This window comes from Danio rerio, chromosome 21 (assembly GCF_052040795.2).
Source record: "Danio rerio strain M-AB ecotype USA chromosome 21, GRCz13ab, whole genome shotgun sequence".
NCBI lineage: Eukaryota > Metazoa > Chordata > Actinopteri > Cypriniformes > Danionidae > Danio > Danio rerio.
In genome coordinates, this window is record NC_141041.1 from 6,919,085 (window position 1) to 6,939,896 (window position 20,812).

Below are 20,812 nucleotides of genomic sequence, written 5' to 3' on the forward strand. Positions count from 1 at the left end.
TACCGTTCCTACTTTTATCAACGAGCTGCGGGTGATGCTGTAGGCTACTTTCCTGCCTCGGAGCACTCACAGGCGGCCCAGTACCAACCCAGCAGTCTCTCATACCTGCAGCTCGAGAGTAGCTCACCCCTCTGCATACCAACGGCAAATGATTTAGCACCGCTTGTGTGGTATTTCCCTTGTACAGTCAAGCCGATCTGCTTCTGCTTTCTTTTAAATTTAATAATTTAATTTGATTGTTTATTCTTTTCTTGTTCACAATCACAAGGATTTTAGTGACAGTTTGTGGTGAGTTTATCAAGTCTGAGAAATTACTGCAAATTCAGTAAACATCTATGCTGATATACTGATTTCCAGAGATGGGAAGTAACGAAGTACAAATAATTTGTTACAATACTTAAGTAGATTTTTCTAGTATCAGCACTTTGCTATCTTTTTTTTTTACTTTTTACTTTTACTTCTTACATTCTTACACAAATATCTGTACTTTCTAGTCATTTTTCATTGTCTTTCAATCTAATACCGTGAAAAATAGTGCTATTTTTGTAAAGATTGTAAATTTAGTACTAATAATATGAACTACTTTATAAAAACTTTATGCATTGAGATTTATTTTCTTTATTTACGATGAGTTCACATTTCCTGATACAGAATTTATGCTGTTTTTCAGTTTTTTTTATTGACTACATGATTGACCATATAGGCCTATACTGTTTTCTTCCAAAAAAAAAAAAAATTTACAAATATTTTACAACAACAAAAATAACTTTACAGAGCAAAAAAATATATAATGCAAAAGACCCTGCATTTATCACGTGAAAAAAAAACATGCACGTTTTGTAGGTGGTAGTCATGGCTGTGTGATTTCTCAAATCTGAATTAAAATTTGCAAAACAGTCGGTGCATTTCTCAAAACAACACGTACAAATAGCAAAACACCATGGATGACCTGCAAAAGCCAGTCTCTTGCTCAAAATTCATAACTCATCTCTCAAATTTTCTCAAACATTTAGCGACTTTGAGCAGAGCTGAGCATCTTTTCATTGAAAATAGTTGGCAACATTGAATATACAATTCAATACTTGCTTTCTAATAAGTTTATAAGTTGAATAAGTTGAGTTGCTCAAACTTTTAATGCAAATACATTAAGCCATAACAATTTATATTTTTATTAGACAGTTGTACTTAACTTGAAAATGTATTAAAACACAATTATTTTAATCACAATAAATAAAATAAATTAAAAATAAATAAAAATAAAACAATGCTTTAATGTGAATAGATATTTTAATAATTATTATACTAAAAGATGTGATTAGTTGACATACAAATGATGATTTGAGTCAGTAAACCTATTAGAAAAATTACCAGTCCATAATTTTCTTAATTATTCCTATAATAAGAATAATCAGGAACATGTTCACTTTCACTGTAATAATTAGGTTTGTTTCATGAGCACTTCAGACCAACCTGTAAGACACCATGTTAAGATATGCTACACAGGTAACTGCGACTTCATACAGTCCATATTTAATGCAAATCAAAACTTATTAATCTTCAGCTGTTTTAAATGTTTGCAGGACATTTCTGACCTGCAGCAGGGCTGTTCAGTCTCTTCTGAGCGATGCGTCTCTTGTGCGGCAGCTGAAGGTTTAAGTGGCTCAGACTGTCTTTTGGACACAAAAGCTTTTGAATGGGTCCTTGAGTCTGACAAGCATGTTGTCTGCCACCTAAATGACACAAAACAAGAGATGATATGGGTTGCTGCATTTTCACTGTCAACACACGACAAAAAAAAAACAAAAAAAAAACCTAATTAGTATTACCATCACTTAAAATGCAGAAAACATGAACCCCTTGTTATAAAACTGCTGATATTACATTTGAGCCAAATTTCAAAACTGTCTTACGGTGTGACCATTTCAAGCATAGTTCAATAAATTACAGTTTTTATAAATTAAAAAGAAATCATTCATTAATAAATACCTCTGATCTTGTTTTACAAGTGTCTTTTTTAGTAACTCGCAATTGTCAAACCATGTCCTTTGGTGTGACACTATTCACCTTATTCTCCTTGGACGAGCCATTTGAATCATTTTGCCTCGATACTTCCGGTTTCATTCACTTCCATACATTTTAGATGTTAAAAACAGCTCGTTTTGCAGCTTGATGTTGCAAACCGATATTTGTTTTTTATCTTATTCTATTTTGTGTGTATAGTCATGCAAACAGTTGTTTGTCGAGCAAGTAGTTTGACCGTTTTCTACCATTTAATATTCCTAGTCATTTCTCCCATAGGAAGCTACATCGGAAGTCCCAAAACAATCGCAAAAACGAGCGCACTTTAACATGCTATCTTTAAATTGGGCAAGTCCATGGAAAATTTAAATTAGCTGAAGGACCCCATTCAAGATCATGTCACTGAAGGCCCCTTGTGAAACCCCTGACGTGCAACTGTTAATTTTGTGTCTCAGAATTGATCACATTCATTCATTTACTTTCCTTCGGCTTAGTCCCTTTATTTATCAGGGGTCACCACAGTGGAATGAACCGCCAACTTGGCACATAATAATGCATAATGATGATAATAATGCACAGCAATTTGCTTTGAGTGAAATGATTTGCCATGAAGGAACATGTTATGCAATCCAATATGTAACTGTTGTTAACAAGCCCAAAGCTCTCACCCGTGTACTGCAGTAACATGATTTCCTGCGACCTCTGAGCTCCCAGCAGCACTTTGCAGCTTTGACTCTGGGATTTTGGAGGTAAAGCGCAGGCGTATATTGGTGGAAAGTCCATCATGTGGTCCCATTTCAGCATAGGAATACTGGGAACCCGCTCGTCCATGATGTAGGAGGAAAACTGCAAGCGAGGAAATAGGAAGTTATTTACTTTTGTACAGAGAAGGCATTAGATAGATGTGCTGAAATTCAATTAAAGCCTCGATAAAATAGCTCTTATTTTTCTAAGCCAGTGATCCCCAACCCCCCAGGCTGCAATGAATCAATTGGTACTGGGCCGCATAAGAACTGATTCATTATTTCTGTTTTATTTATGATTTGAGTCTGACGATCTTTTATTTTGACAGTATTCTCTCGGTTATATCTAGGGCACTTGAGTAACAAAATTTAACCCACATCCTAGAAAAAGCAGACATCTTAGGAAAGTTTCTTTGCAAAGGGGAATCCAGCATGCCTGTGAAAGAAGATCAACTGGTGGAGATCGCAAATGACGGCGGCTTTAGAGTCCATTCACATATAGAGTTTTTTCTGTGTGCAAGTTCGTTATGAAATATACACATTTCGGTAGACTAATTACTTCAGACAAACACAGAACACCCAAACACTGCAGTGTTGTTTAATTTTCTCCATAAATAAGCAATGATTTGTCAGCTCGTCATGGGTCACGGTAAAATTATCAAGCGTCGACTGGTCCGCGGTGAAAAAGGTTGACTACAAAGGGACCACCGCTCTAAGCAACATCAGTACATTTGTGCAAGTAGTTCTTATTGTGTGTATTACCTCTTACAGATTGCTAGCTCATTTGTAAGTAACTAATGTTGGCTAACTGAATTAAATACTTATTGCATCATTATAATTGTGTTTAAATTACTTTTCCAATTACTTTGTCTGAAAAGTCTCCTAATTAATCAATAAGTAATTTAATCACTCAATACTGCTTAACTCATAGACATCAATGCACAGACAAATGTACAGAATAAAAAGAGTTATTTAGGTTGACCTCTTAGTTTCTAAAGCACATACAATTGTTGGAAAATTGGGTTATTATGCAAAATATGCGAATAAAAGAGTTTAGTTTCTCTAAATTGATTTATACAGAACTGATTATTTATTTACAGTACTTCAGACAAGTACATAAAGTAATTTAATTGCCTAAAAAATGAAAAATAATTCCTTAATTGTTCACTGGAAAAGTCATTTAATTACAGTAACTAGTTACTTTCTAAGTTTGTAGGTCACTTTGGACGAAAGCGTCAGCTAAACCAGTGTTTCTCAACCACGTTCCAGGAGGACCACCAGCTCTGCACATTTTCCATGTCTCCTTAACCAAACACACCTAATTCAGATCATCGGCTCATTAGCAGAGACTGAAATACCTGTGATGGGTGTGACAAAGGAGACATCCAAAACATGCAGAACTAAATGACTAACTGTATATGTAAACAGTATAATGTGTGTTTGCCTTTTGCTTTTGCAATCATGAACAGAAAAAAATATATTTATAGGCCTATCTAAATTTAAAGAGTTGTTTATCAACATCGGCTAAAATGTCCATACCGGTGCATCCCTACAGATGACCATACAAGGATGTTTTGGAAAATCTCACGGAAATCCCTTATGGTATTTAGAAATAACTCAGCTGAAAATTAAATAATAAAAATTCTGTCTTAAACTTAATTTAGTCTTTCTTTGTCGGTTGAACACAAAAAAAGATATTTAGAAAATTGCAGCTAGCTTGCACCCATTGACATCCATAGTAATTTTTTAAGTAGTTTTCCTACTATAATAGTTGATGTTGTGTCCCAGAAATCAGCATTTATCAATATATCTTTTGTGTTCATCAGAAGAAAGACATTTTAACCATAAGAGGGAGCAATTGTTTGTGGTTAACTCCATGCCAGCTTCTTCTCCAGGCCATTTTTAAGACAAGAACATGTAGGTGGAGGTCTGGTGGAGATATAGATTATATTAATGTCTTACTGTTTATTTTTGGCAAAAACTCAAACTGCATTTGGATAAACAGTTAAATAAATAAAAAAATTGCTTCAAAATAATGAACAGAATAAATTCCTCACAGAATTAAAACCAACACAATCCAGTCGAACATGCTTGATGATTTTAAAAGAAAAGAATCAAAAAGGATATTTTCACTTTTGTGTGAACTATCCCTTTAATGCAGGGGTGTCTAAGTCAATTCCTGCAGGGCCGGAGCCCTGCAGCGTTTAATTCCTGCCCTGCTTCATCGCATCTATCTGTAGGTATCAAACAAGCCTAAAACACTCAATTAGTCTGATCAGGACTGGAACTAAGCCGTGCAGAGCTGCGGCCCTCCAGGAACTGAGTTTGACACCTGTATTTTAATGGGTAATATCTGACTGCACTGATGTCAGACGGTGTTTTTACCTGTGTGTTGATGAGGTGGTGATGGGGGTGGATGTTGCCCAGGTATTTGACCAGAATCACTCGCTCTCCCGACAGACAAGCTGGAGTCTTTCCAATGCGGAACAAGGTGTGATTACAGTCAGCACTCTGCATGAAGGAAGTGACAAAGATTAATAACAAATTACATAAGTAAACTAATATAAAATAAGGGAAGGGACTGAAGGAGGAAATAAAAAAACAAAACAAAATGTGTAAACACAAGAAAATTAATCTGATAATCATTGTTTAATACGGTTTTTAATACTACTACAACTCATAATAATAATAATAAAAGTCCAATCAATATTAACAATTGTGATTTCAATATAATGTGTTATACATTTTATATACAAATGTTCCTTTGATGAAATAAATATAAGTCATTAGTTATATATATATATATATATATTATATATACTGAAGTTTCTAATTGTAAAAAACAAAATTAGATGATTAATCTATTATTATTGTCAAGGAAATTATTATCATTAAAGTATTCATTCATAACATTGTTATATTCTATTAAAAAGAATAAATGGAATCAAAATTAATGGTCACACTTTACAATAAGGTTTCATTGGATAATGTTAGTTGATGTATTTACTAACACGAACTAATAATACAGCAGTTAGTAATGATCCGGCATCAATTTATTTTAATGTTCCCTTTAACGCATTTTGTTGAATTTAAGTTACATTGCATCTAGATGCCAACTAATTCTCAATAGATTATAAGTAGACTGTTAGGGGTTAGTGTAAGTTGACATGTACTTGCAGTTTCTTATGTGCAATAAAAACCATCAAAATAAAGTCTTACTAATGATTCATGCTTATTAACATTAGTTAATGCACTGTAAGTGAACATTTACTAACAATACATGACTATTTTTCAATAACTAAAGTTAACATACATCAATAAATACTGCAGTAAATGTATTCTTTACTGTTTGTCATGTTAGTAATGCTTTAACTAACATATCCTTATTGTACTACCGTAATAATTTGATCAATTAGAAAGCAGTTTCTTTTCATCTGTTCCACCACATTCATCCAGTGAGATTTATTCAAATATTGTACATTTATTCATTTAGCAGATGCTTTTATGCATCTAAGAGAATTGCAAATAAGGACCATTATTCATAATAAACAAAGGCATGAGCAAAAACAGAAAGATCAGAAGCAAAATAGGAAGAGAGAGAGATCCTGTAAATAGCCTTGTTTTTGATTATGGATTAGGTTCACAAAAGAGGATTTATGACTTAATGTCAGCAACAATGGCTATATTATATTCATGGGTGGCAAAACCAGTGCCATTTCAACACACAAAAAAACATTTCAATAAAATATTCACAACAACAACAGCTGATCAACTTTATCCTAAAAATTGAAGAAAAGGGTATCTAGGTAATATACTCCACATATAAGTATGTAATTTATTACCTACTAATGAAAATTACGAGTGCACAATTTTTGATTTATTGCATTTTTTTGTGGCCAAAAACTTCAACATAATGCCAAGATAAAGGATTAACTTCAGGTTGGAACGGCTAGAAAACAATGCATATTATTTAAGTGGAAATTGTATATTGGATCAGGCTAATTTCCAAATGCACTCCTGAGAAAACCTATTCAATGTCAAAAGATCACAAAAAAAAAAAAAAAAAAAAAAAAAATTCGGGGTATCTTTTCCAGGGTATCTACCTTTGATTTCTTCATAGCATGCTGATGATTTTTATTTACTTCAGTCTGGTATTCAGATGTGGGGTTTTTTCAGGATTCTTACAACATTTCCAGTCAAATTTAAGGACTTTCCATGTGTATTTTAAATCTTTTCCAGCTCTTTATGAGTGTGGAAAATTACACCTTTTACATGCATATACATACATCAGTCCATTTGTTATAGTATTCTATAGTATAGCACAGAAGTATAAGAAAAATGTTTGATGAAAATATTGAATTACTGTCATTTTAATTGATTTAATTTTAATTCACACACGCAAACAGGTGCTTGGAAGCAATGTGAGGTGACGTAATATACCTTTTGCGATTAACTATGTAATAAGAAATAAGCCTTTAGTGGGGTTTGAAACTTATGTTGCTCGCCTGGTTTTGAAGGGAATTGACAATTTCCCCTCAACTTTTTTCCGACCTGGTTGGGGTGTTGCTCAGATGATACTTTAAACAGACACAAGTGCTTCTGCCAAATTTAAACAAAGCCCTTTTAACTTCTCCCCCAACCTCCCACTGGCCTGTAGATACTCATACTAGTGGATGCTGCTCTCTCATCGGCTGTAGGTAATCGCTAATGTTATTTTTATTCAGAATACTCATTTCACACGGCATGATTTGAATCACCGACAGCTCCAGATATTTAGTATGCCAAATATCTCACGGTTGTCAGCAGTTCATCGTCGATTCTCTCAGATGGTGTCTTTGATGGATCACACTGTGTGACTGTTACTCACGTGAACAAGCAGTGATTTGCCTGTGATTTCACACATTTGTCTGCGATTTCTCTAAACTTGTCGGCGAGTCAAAATCAGGACCAAAATCATGCAGTCTGACCTCGACATAAAAAGTCAGTCTATTTTTAGAGAATCATTATTCAGGAATGATGAAAAATGTATATGTATTTTGAAGCTTGTAATTATTATAAATTAAATAACTGTTTAATATATTTAGGATGACTATTTTAGCATCATTTCAGTCACTACAGAGGGGGAAAAAAGCCTTTGGGATAATTCTGGCACATTATACCTTTCTGTAATTATAAAATGTGCATTGTCTCTGGAAAATAAATATTATAACATCTATAAGCAGGTTTTATTCAGTGATTTTTCAGTCTTTACCCGTATGTCTGTAAGCTCCGCCCCTGTTCTGTCAGCATAGACCAACACTCTCGGGTGGCAGGAGAAATCACACCATCGCCACGGCGACTTGGCATTAAAGTACAGGTTGGCATCTTCTTCACGAAACTTCTGCAATCTGGAAGAGAACAGAGTTACAACATTCACTCGCTGCATCATGTGGTGCAGGTTACATCAGCTCATTTACAGAACTACAGCTTATTCTTACTGCAAAAGAACAGGTCTGGTTAATCAAAAACTTCAGTTTAAGAATGAAAACTGTTCTCTAAAGCTGTTCATGGAGGAACTTGCTGAAGATTCATGCATGATGTACGGTTGTTATGAATGCAATAAGGAAATTACATATAATTTGTGGGAATCATCCATATTTGGTTGTTCTTGTGTTTATAATAAATGACTTTTTCCCCAAATACAGCTGTTCCTTACTGACTCTACATGAAATGACAGGTTGAAATTTAGATTTTTTTTAATAGTCTGGGTTTTTTCACGTTTCAGAAAGCACACTTAAAATAACACAACTGTTATTCAAACAAATTCTGCACTGTTATGCATATCTTATAAAGTCATATGATGATTTTATTTAACAAAGAAAAAAAACACAAATTTAAATCTTTCACAGAAAATGTTGAAATTTGCACTGGCTGTTTAATATAGCACAGAAGATAAAATAAACAAATAAACATAACGCAAGTGTCAAATATAAAATTATCTGTATTTTTAAGTCAAAATTAATTAAATATTTTCTGACAGTGCCTTCAGGATTTTGCAGGGACATCATATATATTTTAGGGTTGTCTCGATACTGGAATTCGATGCCAATTGGTACTGTAATTTTAAAAACGTCCATTTCCCGCTAACATTTGAGCGCTGTTGAGCTCATTCTTAAACATCGCTGATTTGTCATTTTGTTCACATGCTCAACAGAAATGACTGTGATTGGCCGTGAAGGTCATCATTTCACCAAACTCACCACTGATTACAGAGTGCAACCACAGATACAGGGACACTGGAGCGTTTTAAAGCCGTGATGATCAGTCAATTCATCAGCGGATCTCTTGTATGTCAGCTTATAAACAGACCAGCTGAACTTTACAGCTTTAAAACGCTCCAGTGTCCCTGTATCTGTGGTTACACTCACTAAACAGTTTGGTAAATGAAGTGACCTTCAAGGCCAATCACAGTCATATATAAATATAGATGTGCGTGTTTGTTTGCAGCCTAAAATGAGATTTGTGATGTTTTTCTCAAAACTTACTAAAATTCTTGTTTTTCTGTGAAAATACACAAAAATCTTTTTAAATATTTTTTTAATAATCTCAAGATCCATTGAACTCGCAAAATTCTGGAAGAACTGCCCCGTTTTATTACTGTCCTACACCAAAACTGTTTAGTTAATTAAAATAAAATCAAAAAAGGGCATGAAAACAGAACAAAACCTCATCCTCAAACCCAAAATAAGTATAACTAATAATTCACTCAATAAAGTTCAATTTGAAATAAAAATTGTACAAAAACAATCAGAACTAAAACACAACAACACAAACAACTACTGAAGATTGAACAAACTAAATGTTCAAACAATGAAAAATTTACTAAACTAAATTATACTAAAATAACACTGATTTATGCGACAATAAATCAACATTAAATACCTGGAAATATGATAAAATGGTGAAAAAATTATAATCTCAGTATATAAAAATATGCAGCTATCAAAGTGTTAGAGCAGTGGTTCCTAAACTGTGGTACGTGTACCATTAGTGGTACGCAGGCTTGCTTCTAGTGGTACGCAGAGGAATCAAATGTCATATGTACATGCTACATACATTTCACATTTTATCAAAAATGGTTCATATATCAATATGGTGTTGAATAGCCTATATTTATAAAGAAACATTTACAGGTTTTGATGAATCAGATACTATGTTAATACTTTACATTTTAGTAGAGGAGTTTTTTTAATTTTACTTTGTAAAACCAGTAGCCTACCATTCTTTTTAACTTTTAAAAAGCACATTGTTAATGTTCAAACTATGTATAATCTTTAAAGTGGCCGATAATAATAAATATCATTAATAATAGGAATTAATTTGCCATGTTTTGAACTGTGCAGAGCTGTGGCTGCTTTGCTGGACCTACTACGCTATGAATTTCAATACTGCTCATTATGGTGGTAAATGGAGAGACAATTTTTTTCTGAGGTGGTACTTGGTGAAAAAGAGTTTGAGAACCACTGTGTAAGAGAATTCTTAATTATAGTAAATGCTTTGAAACTTGAATTTAACATAACAAATAAGGTTTTCTGGTCAAGCTTTTCTAATATCTAAAACTAATCTTATTAAAACATTACTATAAGCTTAGGAACTGGACAAACTCATCTAAAGAACCTTTTGTAGTGGATTTGATGAAGATGTTGGAGTTTTGTACACTGAGCTCTAGGCACAAGATAACAGTCAAGCACATATTGTTCTCTCTCACTCACACACACACACACACACACACACACACACACACACACACACACACACACACACTTACCCTTTTTTGGGAGTCCACAAATACGCTGCTCCTTGCTCATTGGCAACTACAATCTCACCTGGTAAGTGTGGACTGTAAAAGACAACACATTCATACATACAAGTTATTTTATCATCATTTTAACTCATTTTTGTATTTATCTTTTATATTTAACTCATATTTAGCATGAGTTGCAATGGCTTAAATTGTGCAAATACAAAAATCCACTGCAAATACAATGTGTATACTCCTAATAAGCACACGTTAAATAATAAATAATTATCCAGAATATTTTGAAGCTCCCATGATATCAATCCCAAACACATTCATTAACCGAATATCAGCATAGGTCTAAAGCAGGGGTTCTGCCGGTTTCACCAAGTTAAATTAAGACCTTTTAAAGACATTTTTAAGACCATAGTGAATTCAATTTTAGGCTTATACAGGGCTAAATGCTAAGGATATTTGTGATACCCCAGTTGGAGAAGACTTTTAACTTGCCCTATTTAAAAATGATTATAATTTAATACATTTAACAATACAATCATAATAATATTTTGATAATAAAAAACTATTGGTCAGGTCAGTATTTTCAGAAGTAAATAAATGGAAAACTTTTAAACAAGTGTTACTGTACGGAAAGTAATTAAATGCTATTTTCATATTAGAAAATTAAGCGTTTTATTGAGATTGGGATTGTTGGTGATTGTACAGGTGTTAAGGGCCAGAATGGTATATATGAAAAAAGGAAAATTAAAACCTGCTAAAAAAAAAAAAAAGATTTATGACCAACAACACAATAAGTCAGAAGATTTAAGACTTTTTAAGGCCTAAAATTTAGCTTTTGAGATTTAAGGGACAGTCAAAAGACACCCACCATAAAATTGAACAGATAAACATTGAAGTCATATCACTAATATTATTGAATCATTTCAGTGTCCATACACACTTTCACTACTGTTCTACAACTGTTCTACTCGTAGTACTGTACTACTACGAGAACTGTTCGCTCAAGTTTTAAAAAATGTTGTGCGTTCTACCAGCCGAAATCATGTCGCACGCACCCAAAGTGAACCTCCGCCAACTCTGCGATGCTGCACACACTCAAGCGAACTAGCAAATGAATTTTCATTTTGTGGTGAATTATCCCCTAAAGAGTGTCCATCGGGATGTGTTTTGTGAAGCACACATTATTGTAAGAGGTTTAAAACACACCTGACGGTGACGCAGGAGAAGCGCTGTTTTGTCTGGATGACGTCCACCAAACTGGGCTTTAGTTTGTCAAAGACAAACCAAGCGCCACAGAAATAATCCGACCGCACAGCCACATGAACTGCATAAAAGATAATAAGAAATCAGGGTTTCTGCAGGTCTAAATCAAGTCAGATTTAAGACTTTTTATGAATATTTTAAGTCCATTATAAACGAAATAGACTTATACAGGGCATAATTGTTCCATATTTTTTGTAATTTCCCGGATAGGTCAATGTAAAAGATAATTACTTGCCTCAAAAAAGGTAGTTATTTCTAATAATATTTAAATAATGTGTCAAAACAAGCAAACTCCAGTTGGAAACATGCACTTCTTTTACATCAAAATTAAATGACTAAAAAATGAACTAAACTCAAGGCAAAAAGTCTGAAATAATTTAACCTACAACTCAATATTTCAATAAATATAAGACTTTTCAAGGCCTAAAATTTAGTTTTGGAAATGTTAAGGCGCCTGTGAAATTCAGATTGATTAGTCTACTACTGCGTTAAATGTTTTAGTTTCATAAGTTTGTAGTTACGTTTCAGTCTTACTGACTAATATCGTGTAATGACTGACTCTTCAAAAACATGTTTTATCTGTCCTCACCTGAATTCTCATAGTTTCCACAACTGATTTGTCTGGCCGCTGCATTCAGATTAAAGACAACTGGCTCAGAGCCCATATTAAAAGTTGGAGTCCCGTCATCCTTATACTCCTGCACCACCCTGTGGAAGCCTGAGGAACGGCAGTGAAGGAAAAGCCAATACATTTTTACAGAATAAGTTTAAGCACTGGTATACTTCAAACAGAATCTAAACAAACCTGAAATTACATCATTTTAAACCAAATTTAGCCAAAAAAAGTGTTAGTTTTGAGTTTGTTTCAGCAGTTTAAAACAGCCTGACAAACCATGTATTTCTGTAGCACATTGAGACTTTACTTAAAATATAGTGCTTTGTTTAAGATAAAAAACAAATATATAATAATACATATAAATATATTAAATATATATAAAAATGTTATATTATATAGTGCACAACATACACGAGTACACTCCTTACAAACCACTCATTTAAATTAATATTTTCTTCAGGAATCTTTACAATATTATATGTCTGCATTAACATTAGATTAGTCAGTACTGAAGCCAAATCACATGATAATAATTGTCCAAAATTAGTACACCCAAATTTAAGTTAGGAAAAAATATTAAATAAAAAATTTAAATTCAAAATTTAAGAGAAAAAAAGATAATACATTTAAATTTTATCTATCTTTCTATTTATTAAGATATTCTGTGACTAAAGTATTATTATTATTTATATATATATATATATATATATATATATATATATATATATATATATATATATATATATATATATATATATATATAAATATATCTTAGGGGTTTTTCACCTTTATTAATAGAGGACAGTAGAGATGAGACCTAAAGCCGGGAATAGAACTTTACCACTAGGCTATTGGCGCCAAAATATTATTTTAATAAATATATCTGTTTGATAAATCTGCTTCGCTCAAATGCACATAAATATATGTCCTAATTTACTGCGAAATGAATAAAAATAATCATGCAGTTTTGAAATGAAGGTTTTTATGATTGAGTGCTATGTAGTTTTGGATTTTGTTTTCCCATAATAATAATAATAACCTTCATGTAAAAAATGCATGATGTGTTTACTTGTTATCTTTGATTTATATTTAAAATAGTTTAATGATCTGAAACATTAAACATAAACATGAAAGTCACTGGATCCCGAATAAACGGAACCCGAGAAAATGAAGCAGATACGAGAGGACAAAGCGAGAGAGAGAAAGTAAACACGAACAGGTCACAAACAACACAAGCACATAACAGTGACACTTTCACACCATTAATAAATGAAAGCTAAAATCTAAAGTGATAAAAAAAAATGTATATATAAAAAATTTCATGATTGTCAATGACTGGAAAATACATTCCCTGATTTTCCATGAACAGTGAAAACCCTGTAAATTAAATCACAACGACTACAATAACCCACTAGGAGGCTCTACATGAAAGGATACAGATTTTGTCCATTAAGGCTCCACTGGAATAAATCAGACAACCATCGCTCCCCTTCTCGGACTCATAGAAGGGTAAAAAACCCAAAGCGCCACCTGTAGCATCTGCAGAGAACTGCTGCTGTTCGCTCTGATAGGTCAGCTCTTCATGAAGGAGCGAGCAAAGCAGAGGCTGAGGAACATCCGTCACTATATCACTGAGGAGACGGTGGATATGACGGACCTTCCTGGAAGATTTCCCAAGCTCACACCTAGAAGACCCACAGAGAGAGAGTTTAGAGTTTGGATTATCAATTATTTTTAGATCAAGTACAAATCTTGTATCATTTTCTCTTTCAGAACATATAACTGGGGAAGTAGAATGACAAATATTTGTTCAACCTTTTTTCTTTCTTTTTATCCACCTCCATCGTCTTATCAAAATGCACAGTAAATTGAACATTTTCATTGTTTTCTTCTCATTTTACAGATTAAAAATGCAAAACTGAGCACAATCCAATATTAAACGATCAATGCTGGATTCAAACTAAACAATCTTACCTCTTATAATTCAAGCCCTTTACAAAGTCTTTTGACCAGCGTAATGACATAACATCCTGATCGACAAACAAAAACAGGAGACAATATATCAAATCTTGACCAAACAGCAATAATTCAGTCCACAATAAACACACACAGACTCTCGAACCTTCGATTGATTAGATTTATAAGTGAAGTTTTCCTCAAGCAAACGTCCCATTGTGGAGAAAGCATCCATACAGTGATGCTGATAATAATACTTCATCTGAAAAGAACAGTGTAAAGCAGTGTCCCGTGAGTTAAATACCACACTGCAAGATTGAAAGTCACATTTAAATAAAAATGAACAGACCCAAATAATGAAGTTACCTGCTCTGGAAAATCCAGAGGATCCAGCGGATCAGTGGAGTAGACTTTGGCATCTTGGAAAGATCATTCAAATTAAATAAATTAGTGAGTTAATTACATTACACACAGGTCACCCACAAAACAAAGATTTCTATTTTACATAAAGAAAGCACTTTCATTACAATATGTGTCACTAAAAGTAAACAATCGCCCATTCTGTATATTACTATTTATTAATATTTTTTTAAGTGCATGATACATTATGTGAACTGATATTTTAAGCATCAAGCCTATGTAAAAACTAAAACCTAGAGCCTTAAGAAATAAAGACGTTCACCTTTATGTGGTGGTGTAAAAGGAGTGACGGCTGGTTTGAGCTGCACCCATTCCTCACCCCTCACTGTGTGCTGGGATTCAAACCTGTGCCGATTCAACGCCCCCTCATCATCGCACTGAAAACACACACACACAACACATCAGTCAAGACACGGATTCACAATTGCAATGTGGTGAATGTGCAGGGCTCGAAGTTAACCTTTTTGCTTGGTAGCACCGGTGCTCCTAACTTAAAAAATGTAGGCGCATTAGCCAAAATATAGTCGCACCAACCAATTACGTTACTACAAGTTTTATACAAACATATTTATTCCATTTGAAATCAACACTAATCAAACTAACAAGCAAAAATATATATACTGTATGCATACGTGAGGAAAATATGTCTCAACGAAATCCCGTTATCACAAGAAAATAGATTTTTATAACAGAACTGAGTGATCAAAAGATACACGGAGCGCTCACCGTTACACGGCCCTGCTCGCACTGCTTGACATGAATGAATCTGTTAACGATATAACTGTGCTGTTCTCACGGGTGCTGTCTGATATTGCACTGATGCTTTTGACATGTACTGTACCTTATTATATGCATACGTCATGTAAATAGCCATACGGGTCTTCATGAGTAGCGATATTAGTTTACTTAGTGCAAGCCCATTTGCGATGGTGTACGTGGTGTTACATTTGACATATAGCTGCCAATTGCACAGCGGACAGCATCTGGCGATTATTTGAAGGATTAAACAGAAGCTCTCCTGCTAGATGTAGCAAACAAGTTACTTCAAAACTCTATCCTACAGACATTTCATAGCCGACTTGAAGCCAATGGAAGTCTTTTATCTACTCTTCGAAAAGTTTAGATGTTGGATTAACATTCAGCACATGGTCACTACTAAGATGTGTCATTATTTGTAACTTTAGATGCCATGGTTTCTAAAACAAAATCTGTCAGTGTTATTTTTATTCTCATCTTCAGCGCTTTACAATTTTTCGCGGTAGCAGCTCTCTCTGTCATCCCAAGCCAGAAGGCATTGACTGAGTGATTGACAGCTGATATTACAGTGCTAGAGCAGTGGTGGGCCAATAAGAAGAGCGCAAAGGCGGGGCAAGCATTACGGACTTGGCTTTGTTTCCTGAAGGTTGCGTTTCGCGTTTCAAGAGCAGTGATGCATTCTGCGTGAATGTCTCCCAAATCCTCCCAAATATATATATATATATATATATATATATATATATATATATATATATATATATATATATATATATATATATATATACATATACACACACACACACATGCACGCACTGTTATTGAATTTCTTCTATGCCATACGGGTTCTAGAGCTAGATTAAAAGTAGTTAAAAACAAAAAAAAAATTGCAGTAAGAAAGTAAATAAAGGAAAATAATACATGAATAGCTTTAATTAATTTTTTTTCTTTAATTATTATTATTATTATTTTTTATCAATGATCGGCCCTGAGCTTCTTTCATAGTTTATTTACTTATGTTATTAGTTTTAATTATTAATTTACATTTTTGCATTTTTATTTGTATTGTTTGTCTAGTCTACGACCTTAATGTTATGCTTTCCAATTACATCTTAATTTAGCTTGTTAACACATTATTTTTGCTAATAAACATTTTACAATATTAACACTATTACAGGTGTCATCACATCACAAAAGAATAAGAAAGGAAAAAATAAATGAGAACCATTGATTTTCTCCAACTAAGTTTTGTTCTTGCTTACACTTTAAAAAAAAAAAAAAAACAATAAGTTATTGCTTGCATTAATAATGTATAGATCATTTGGAATTACTAATAAATAAACACACACAATTAGGCATGGGCCAGTATAAGATTCTGACGGTATGATAATCTTGGATAAAAAAAATATTACAATTTCACAGTATTGTGATTACTGCTCTAAAATATAGTGTTTTTATGTCTTTGTTAAAAAAAAGACCCTATTGAACACAATATATTTTATTTTGAGAAGGATTTATAATATTTTGGAGCAGTAAACATGTCAGACCAAATAATTCAAATTAATTATTGACCTCTGCTGTCTTTATTAGCTTCAAAAACACCAATTTATTTATATTTTAAAAAGGCATCTTTGGAGATCTTTTCTGCTGGAGATACTGTTGTCCAAAAAAACAACAACAAAAAAGCAAATAATAAAATATTTGACTTTGCCAAACCCCGGTATACATTGAAAATGGTTATCGTCCCAAGCCTAATTCTTAGTTTAGCTGTTAATATATTATTTTTGCCATGTAACACATTACAATATTAACACACTATTACAGATGTTATAACATGCAAATAACTTTAATATGTCAAATTAAACAAGAACAATACAACAATAAATAAATGAGAATCATTTATCTTCATTTTCTCTAGTAAAGTTTATAATTTTGTTAATACGTTATTTTTATATTTATATATTACAATATTAACACTATTATAAAGTGTTATCACACATGCAATTAAAACATGCATTATTGATGTACAGATCCTTTGTAAATACTAATAAACATAAACATTCATAATATTAAATAAAATTTAAAAATGTAAAAATGCTTAAATTAATAAATTAATATTCTAGTATTTTTTTTATTTCTTCCTTAAAAGATGAATACGCAATTTGTAAAAATCTCAATTAATTTGTACATGCATAACAACCTTATCGTAATGCATGACAAAAAACATCTACAAAACAGGGATTATAAACCCAAGTAGTTTGTGGTTATAATCTCTGAATTGTAGATTTGTTTTGTAGATCTACAAGTACTTGATTTGTAGATTTTTTTCTAGACATGCAGAGACGTTTAAAATGTGTGCTCAAATTATATTTGCATTGTAATATGTGCATAAACCATAGAGATGGCAGTCATATCTTTAGTATTTATTTACTGTACTTATTTAATCCTAAATAAAAACGATTACAATAATTTCACACAATATTTAGACAGGACAATTAAGAAAGAAAGAATAACAAAATAAATCAGGTTGCATAAATTCATAAAAAATATTTTTTTAATAAAATAACAAATCTTATAATCAATTTAGCCTTGTGTGCTGTTGGAGATCTTTTCATCCTGGGGTAATTTTGAGAATTAATTTGGCCACAACTCGCTCTCTTTCAGCAAATGGAATGATGTTTGGTGACAGACCATATTTTGACACACATATTTTGAATAGTGTATTAGTATATTAATGGTTTGAGAGTTTTACAAAGAAAAATGTAATACACTATAGGCAAATTGACTACTCTTACATTATGTTTGTGGCTGTTTTTGCTCCATTGACTTCCATTTTAATTAATTTTTATTCCAAAGCCACGACACCATAATTATCCATTCTTGATTGTTGCTGGTTTTCCAGTAAATTTTAAGTTTGTTAATGCATTATTTTAATAATGAATATATTACAATATTAACACTATTACAAGTGTTATCACACATGCAATTAATGCATGCATTACTTATGTATAGATTCTTTGTAATTACTAATAAACACACATAATATTAAATTAAATAAATAAAATATAAAAAAGAAAAACTACTGAATATTCTAGCATTTTTTATATTCACTTTATATTTCTTTATTTTTTTCAAATCTCAATTAACTTGTACATGCCTCATAACTTTATCATAGAAAATTATGACCAAAAAAAATCTACAAATCAGGAATTATAACCACAAGTAGTTTGTGGTTATAATCCCTGATTTGTAGATTTGTTTGTAGATCTACAAATCCCTGATTTTTTTTTCTAGACATGCAGAGACGTTTAAAATGTGTGCTCAAATTATATTTGCATTGTAATATGTGCATAAACCATAAAGATGGCTGTCATATCTTTAGTATTTATTTAGTGTACTTACATAATCTAAAATAAAAACGATTACAATAATTTCAAACAGGATAAAAAAGAATGAATGAATAAATTAAAATAAATCAAGTTGCATAAACTCATAAAAAATATTATATTTCTTAATAAAATAACAAATCTTATAATCAATTTAGCCTTGTGTGCTGTTGGGGATCTTTTCATCCTGGGGTGATTTTGAGTATTAATTTGGCCACAACTCGCTCTCTTTCAGCAAATGGAGAGATGTTTGGTCACAGACCATATTTGGACACACATATTTTGAATAGTGTATTAATATATTAATGGTTTGAGAGTTTTACAAAAAAAAGTAACACACTATAGGCAAACTGACTACCCTTTCATTATGTTCGTGGCTGTTTTTGCTCCATTGACTTCCATTTTAATTCATTTTTAATCCAAAGCCACGACACCATAATTATCCATTCTTGATTGTTGCTGGCTTTCCAGTAAATGTTAAGTTTAAACAATATAATGAACTGATTAAATGTTCTGCTTCACATTAAAAGTCTATTCGTGTATGTACGGCTCTGCCATGTCATTGTTATGATCATTATTATTATGATGATGACGTATCAGCTCTGTCTTACCTGCTCAGCATTGACAGGAAACACTCGCTCATATGTTCCCCAGCCACCATAGCAGTGTTTCGGCTTTACATCAGGCGGTCCGTCCAGATAAAAATGAGGAAAAAGCTGATGTGGAAAAGTGCCGTCCATGATGTCCGAGCGGTGATTCAATCTACCGGCCCAGTAGACTAGACAAGCCCGGGCATGTTCACGCGAAAACCGGCGAGCACACGCAGTCCGACGGAATCCATTTAATACCACATTGTCACTTTAAGATAGTAATATGTTGAATATAAGTCTCTAATATAAATAAATTTTGGAAATAATAGTCGATAACGCACGTGTTTGTGAAAAACGTGGCTGACGGTTGACCGTAAGCACGAACGCCAAACAAACCGCGAATGAGCTGCTAACGTCATACACGCGCCTCAGCTGTTGCTAGAAGAGATACAGCTGCAGACTGAAGTTAACGAGAGTTGTATATAATATTTATTAAATTATACATTAATTGTATTTTATTAACGTCTACTTCTACCCCAACCTTAAAACCAACCATTACAGTAATGTTAAAAGAGTAATTATCTCGAATATTATTCATATTATTTATTAAATTACCCGTTAAATTGTATTTTATGACTGGCTATCCACACCCCAACCCTAAACAAAACCGTCACAATAATGTAAAAATATTAATTATTCGTGAACATTGTTATTAAGTTGATGCTATTTTGACGCTAGTGTCCACAGCTGTATCCCTTCTGGACTTTACCGATCACATGTCGAGGGAAGCTAGAAACTACAGGAGAACGTTCAAAACACCCGCCATAGGGCGAGCTTTCAAAACAAAAGCTTTTCTAAATAATTCAAAATAAGAGCCCGTTGTGTTGTACATTAGTTAGTAGATCATTAATGTTTTGTTTTGCAATTCAATTAGATTTTATTTTGTTTAACTTGATGTACTCATTAAAGTTAATTATTGCATGTGATAACAGCTTCAATATTGTCAATATTGAAATATATTAATTAGCAAAAATAACATATTAACAAGCTAAATTAAAATTTAATTGCAAAACATAACATTAAACTAAACAAATAGAAGAATAGACAAGTAGTGCATATGAAAATTGAAAAACGTAAAATGTAAATTATTAATTAGGACCAATGCTTAAGTAAATAAACTACAGAAGAGGATCAGAGCCAATTGTTAATAATAAATATATACTGTATATAATAAAAATACAAATTAAAAAGAAAACCACCTCAGTGTTAAA

At 32.6% G+C, this 20,812-nt stretch overlaps 1 protein-coding gene and 1 long non-coding RNA gene across 4 annotated transcripts in view; both read right to left on the reverse strand.

The window, feature by feature from the left end:
• taf1c (TATA-box binding protein associated factor, RNA polymerase I subunit C) overlaps positions 1-19,944 on the reverse strand; it is a 35,205-nt gene extending 15,261 nt beyond the window's left edge. The window contains exons 1-14 of one of the 3 annotated variants that reach the window (XR_015519917.1): positions 19,563-19,944; positions 15,075-15,189; positions 14,759-14,811; positions 14,559-14,654; positions 14,411-14,466; positions 13,874-14,121; positions 12,410-12,538; positions 11,764-11,881; positions 10,570-10,641; positions 8,014-8,149; positions 5,148-5,273; positions 2,688-2,865; positions 1,482-1,730; positions 584-874 (exon numbers count right to left, since the gene is read on the reverse strand). Coding sequence is in view for 1 of the 3 variants with exons in the window: in XM_087300591.1 (XP_087156717.1) it covers positions 1,593-1,730; positions 2,688-2,865; positions 5,148-5,273; positions 8,014-8,149; positions 10,570-10,641; positions 11,764-11,881; positions 12,410-12,538; positions 13,874-14,121; positions 14,411-14,466; positions 14,559-14,654; positions 14,759-14,811; positions 15,075-15,189; positions 19,563-19,691 (1,594 nt within the window). In the remaining 2 variants the exon portion in view is untranslated. Of the gene's footprint in view, positions 1-583; positions 875-1,481; positions 1,731-2,687; positions 2,866-5,147; positions 5,274-8,013; positions 8,150-10,569; positions 10,642-11,763; positions 11,882-12,409; positions 12,539-13,873; positions 14,122-14,410; positions 14,467-14,558; positions 14,655-14,758; positions 14,812-15,074; positions 15,190-19,562 lie in introns of those variants that run through there. The other 2 variants (XR_015519916.1, XM_087300591.1) reach the window with 2 other exon arrangements.
• LOC147838734 (uncharacterized) lies at positions 16,329-17,521 on the reverse strand. Its single transcript, XR_015519990.1, has 2 exons — positions 17,104-17,521; positions 16,329-17,044 (listed from the first exon to the last, which is right to left on the reverse strand). It is a non-coding gene; the product is annotated as an uncharacterized LOC147838734 (long non-coding RNA).
• Positions 19,945-20,812: the final 868 nt, after the last annotated feature.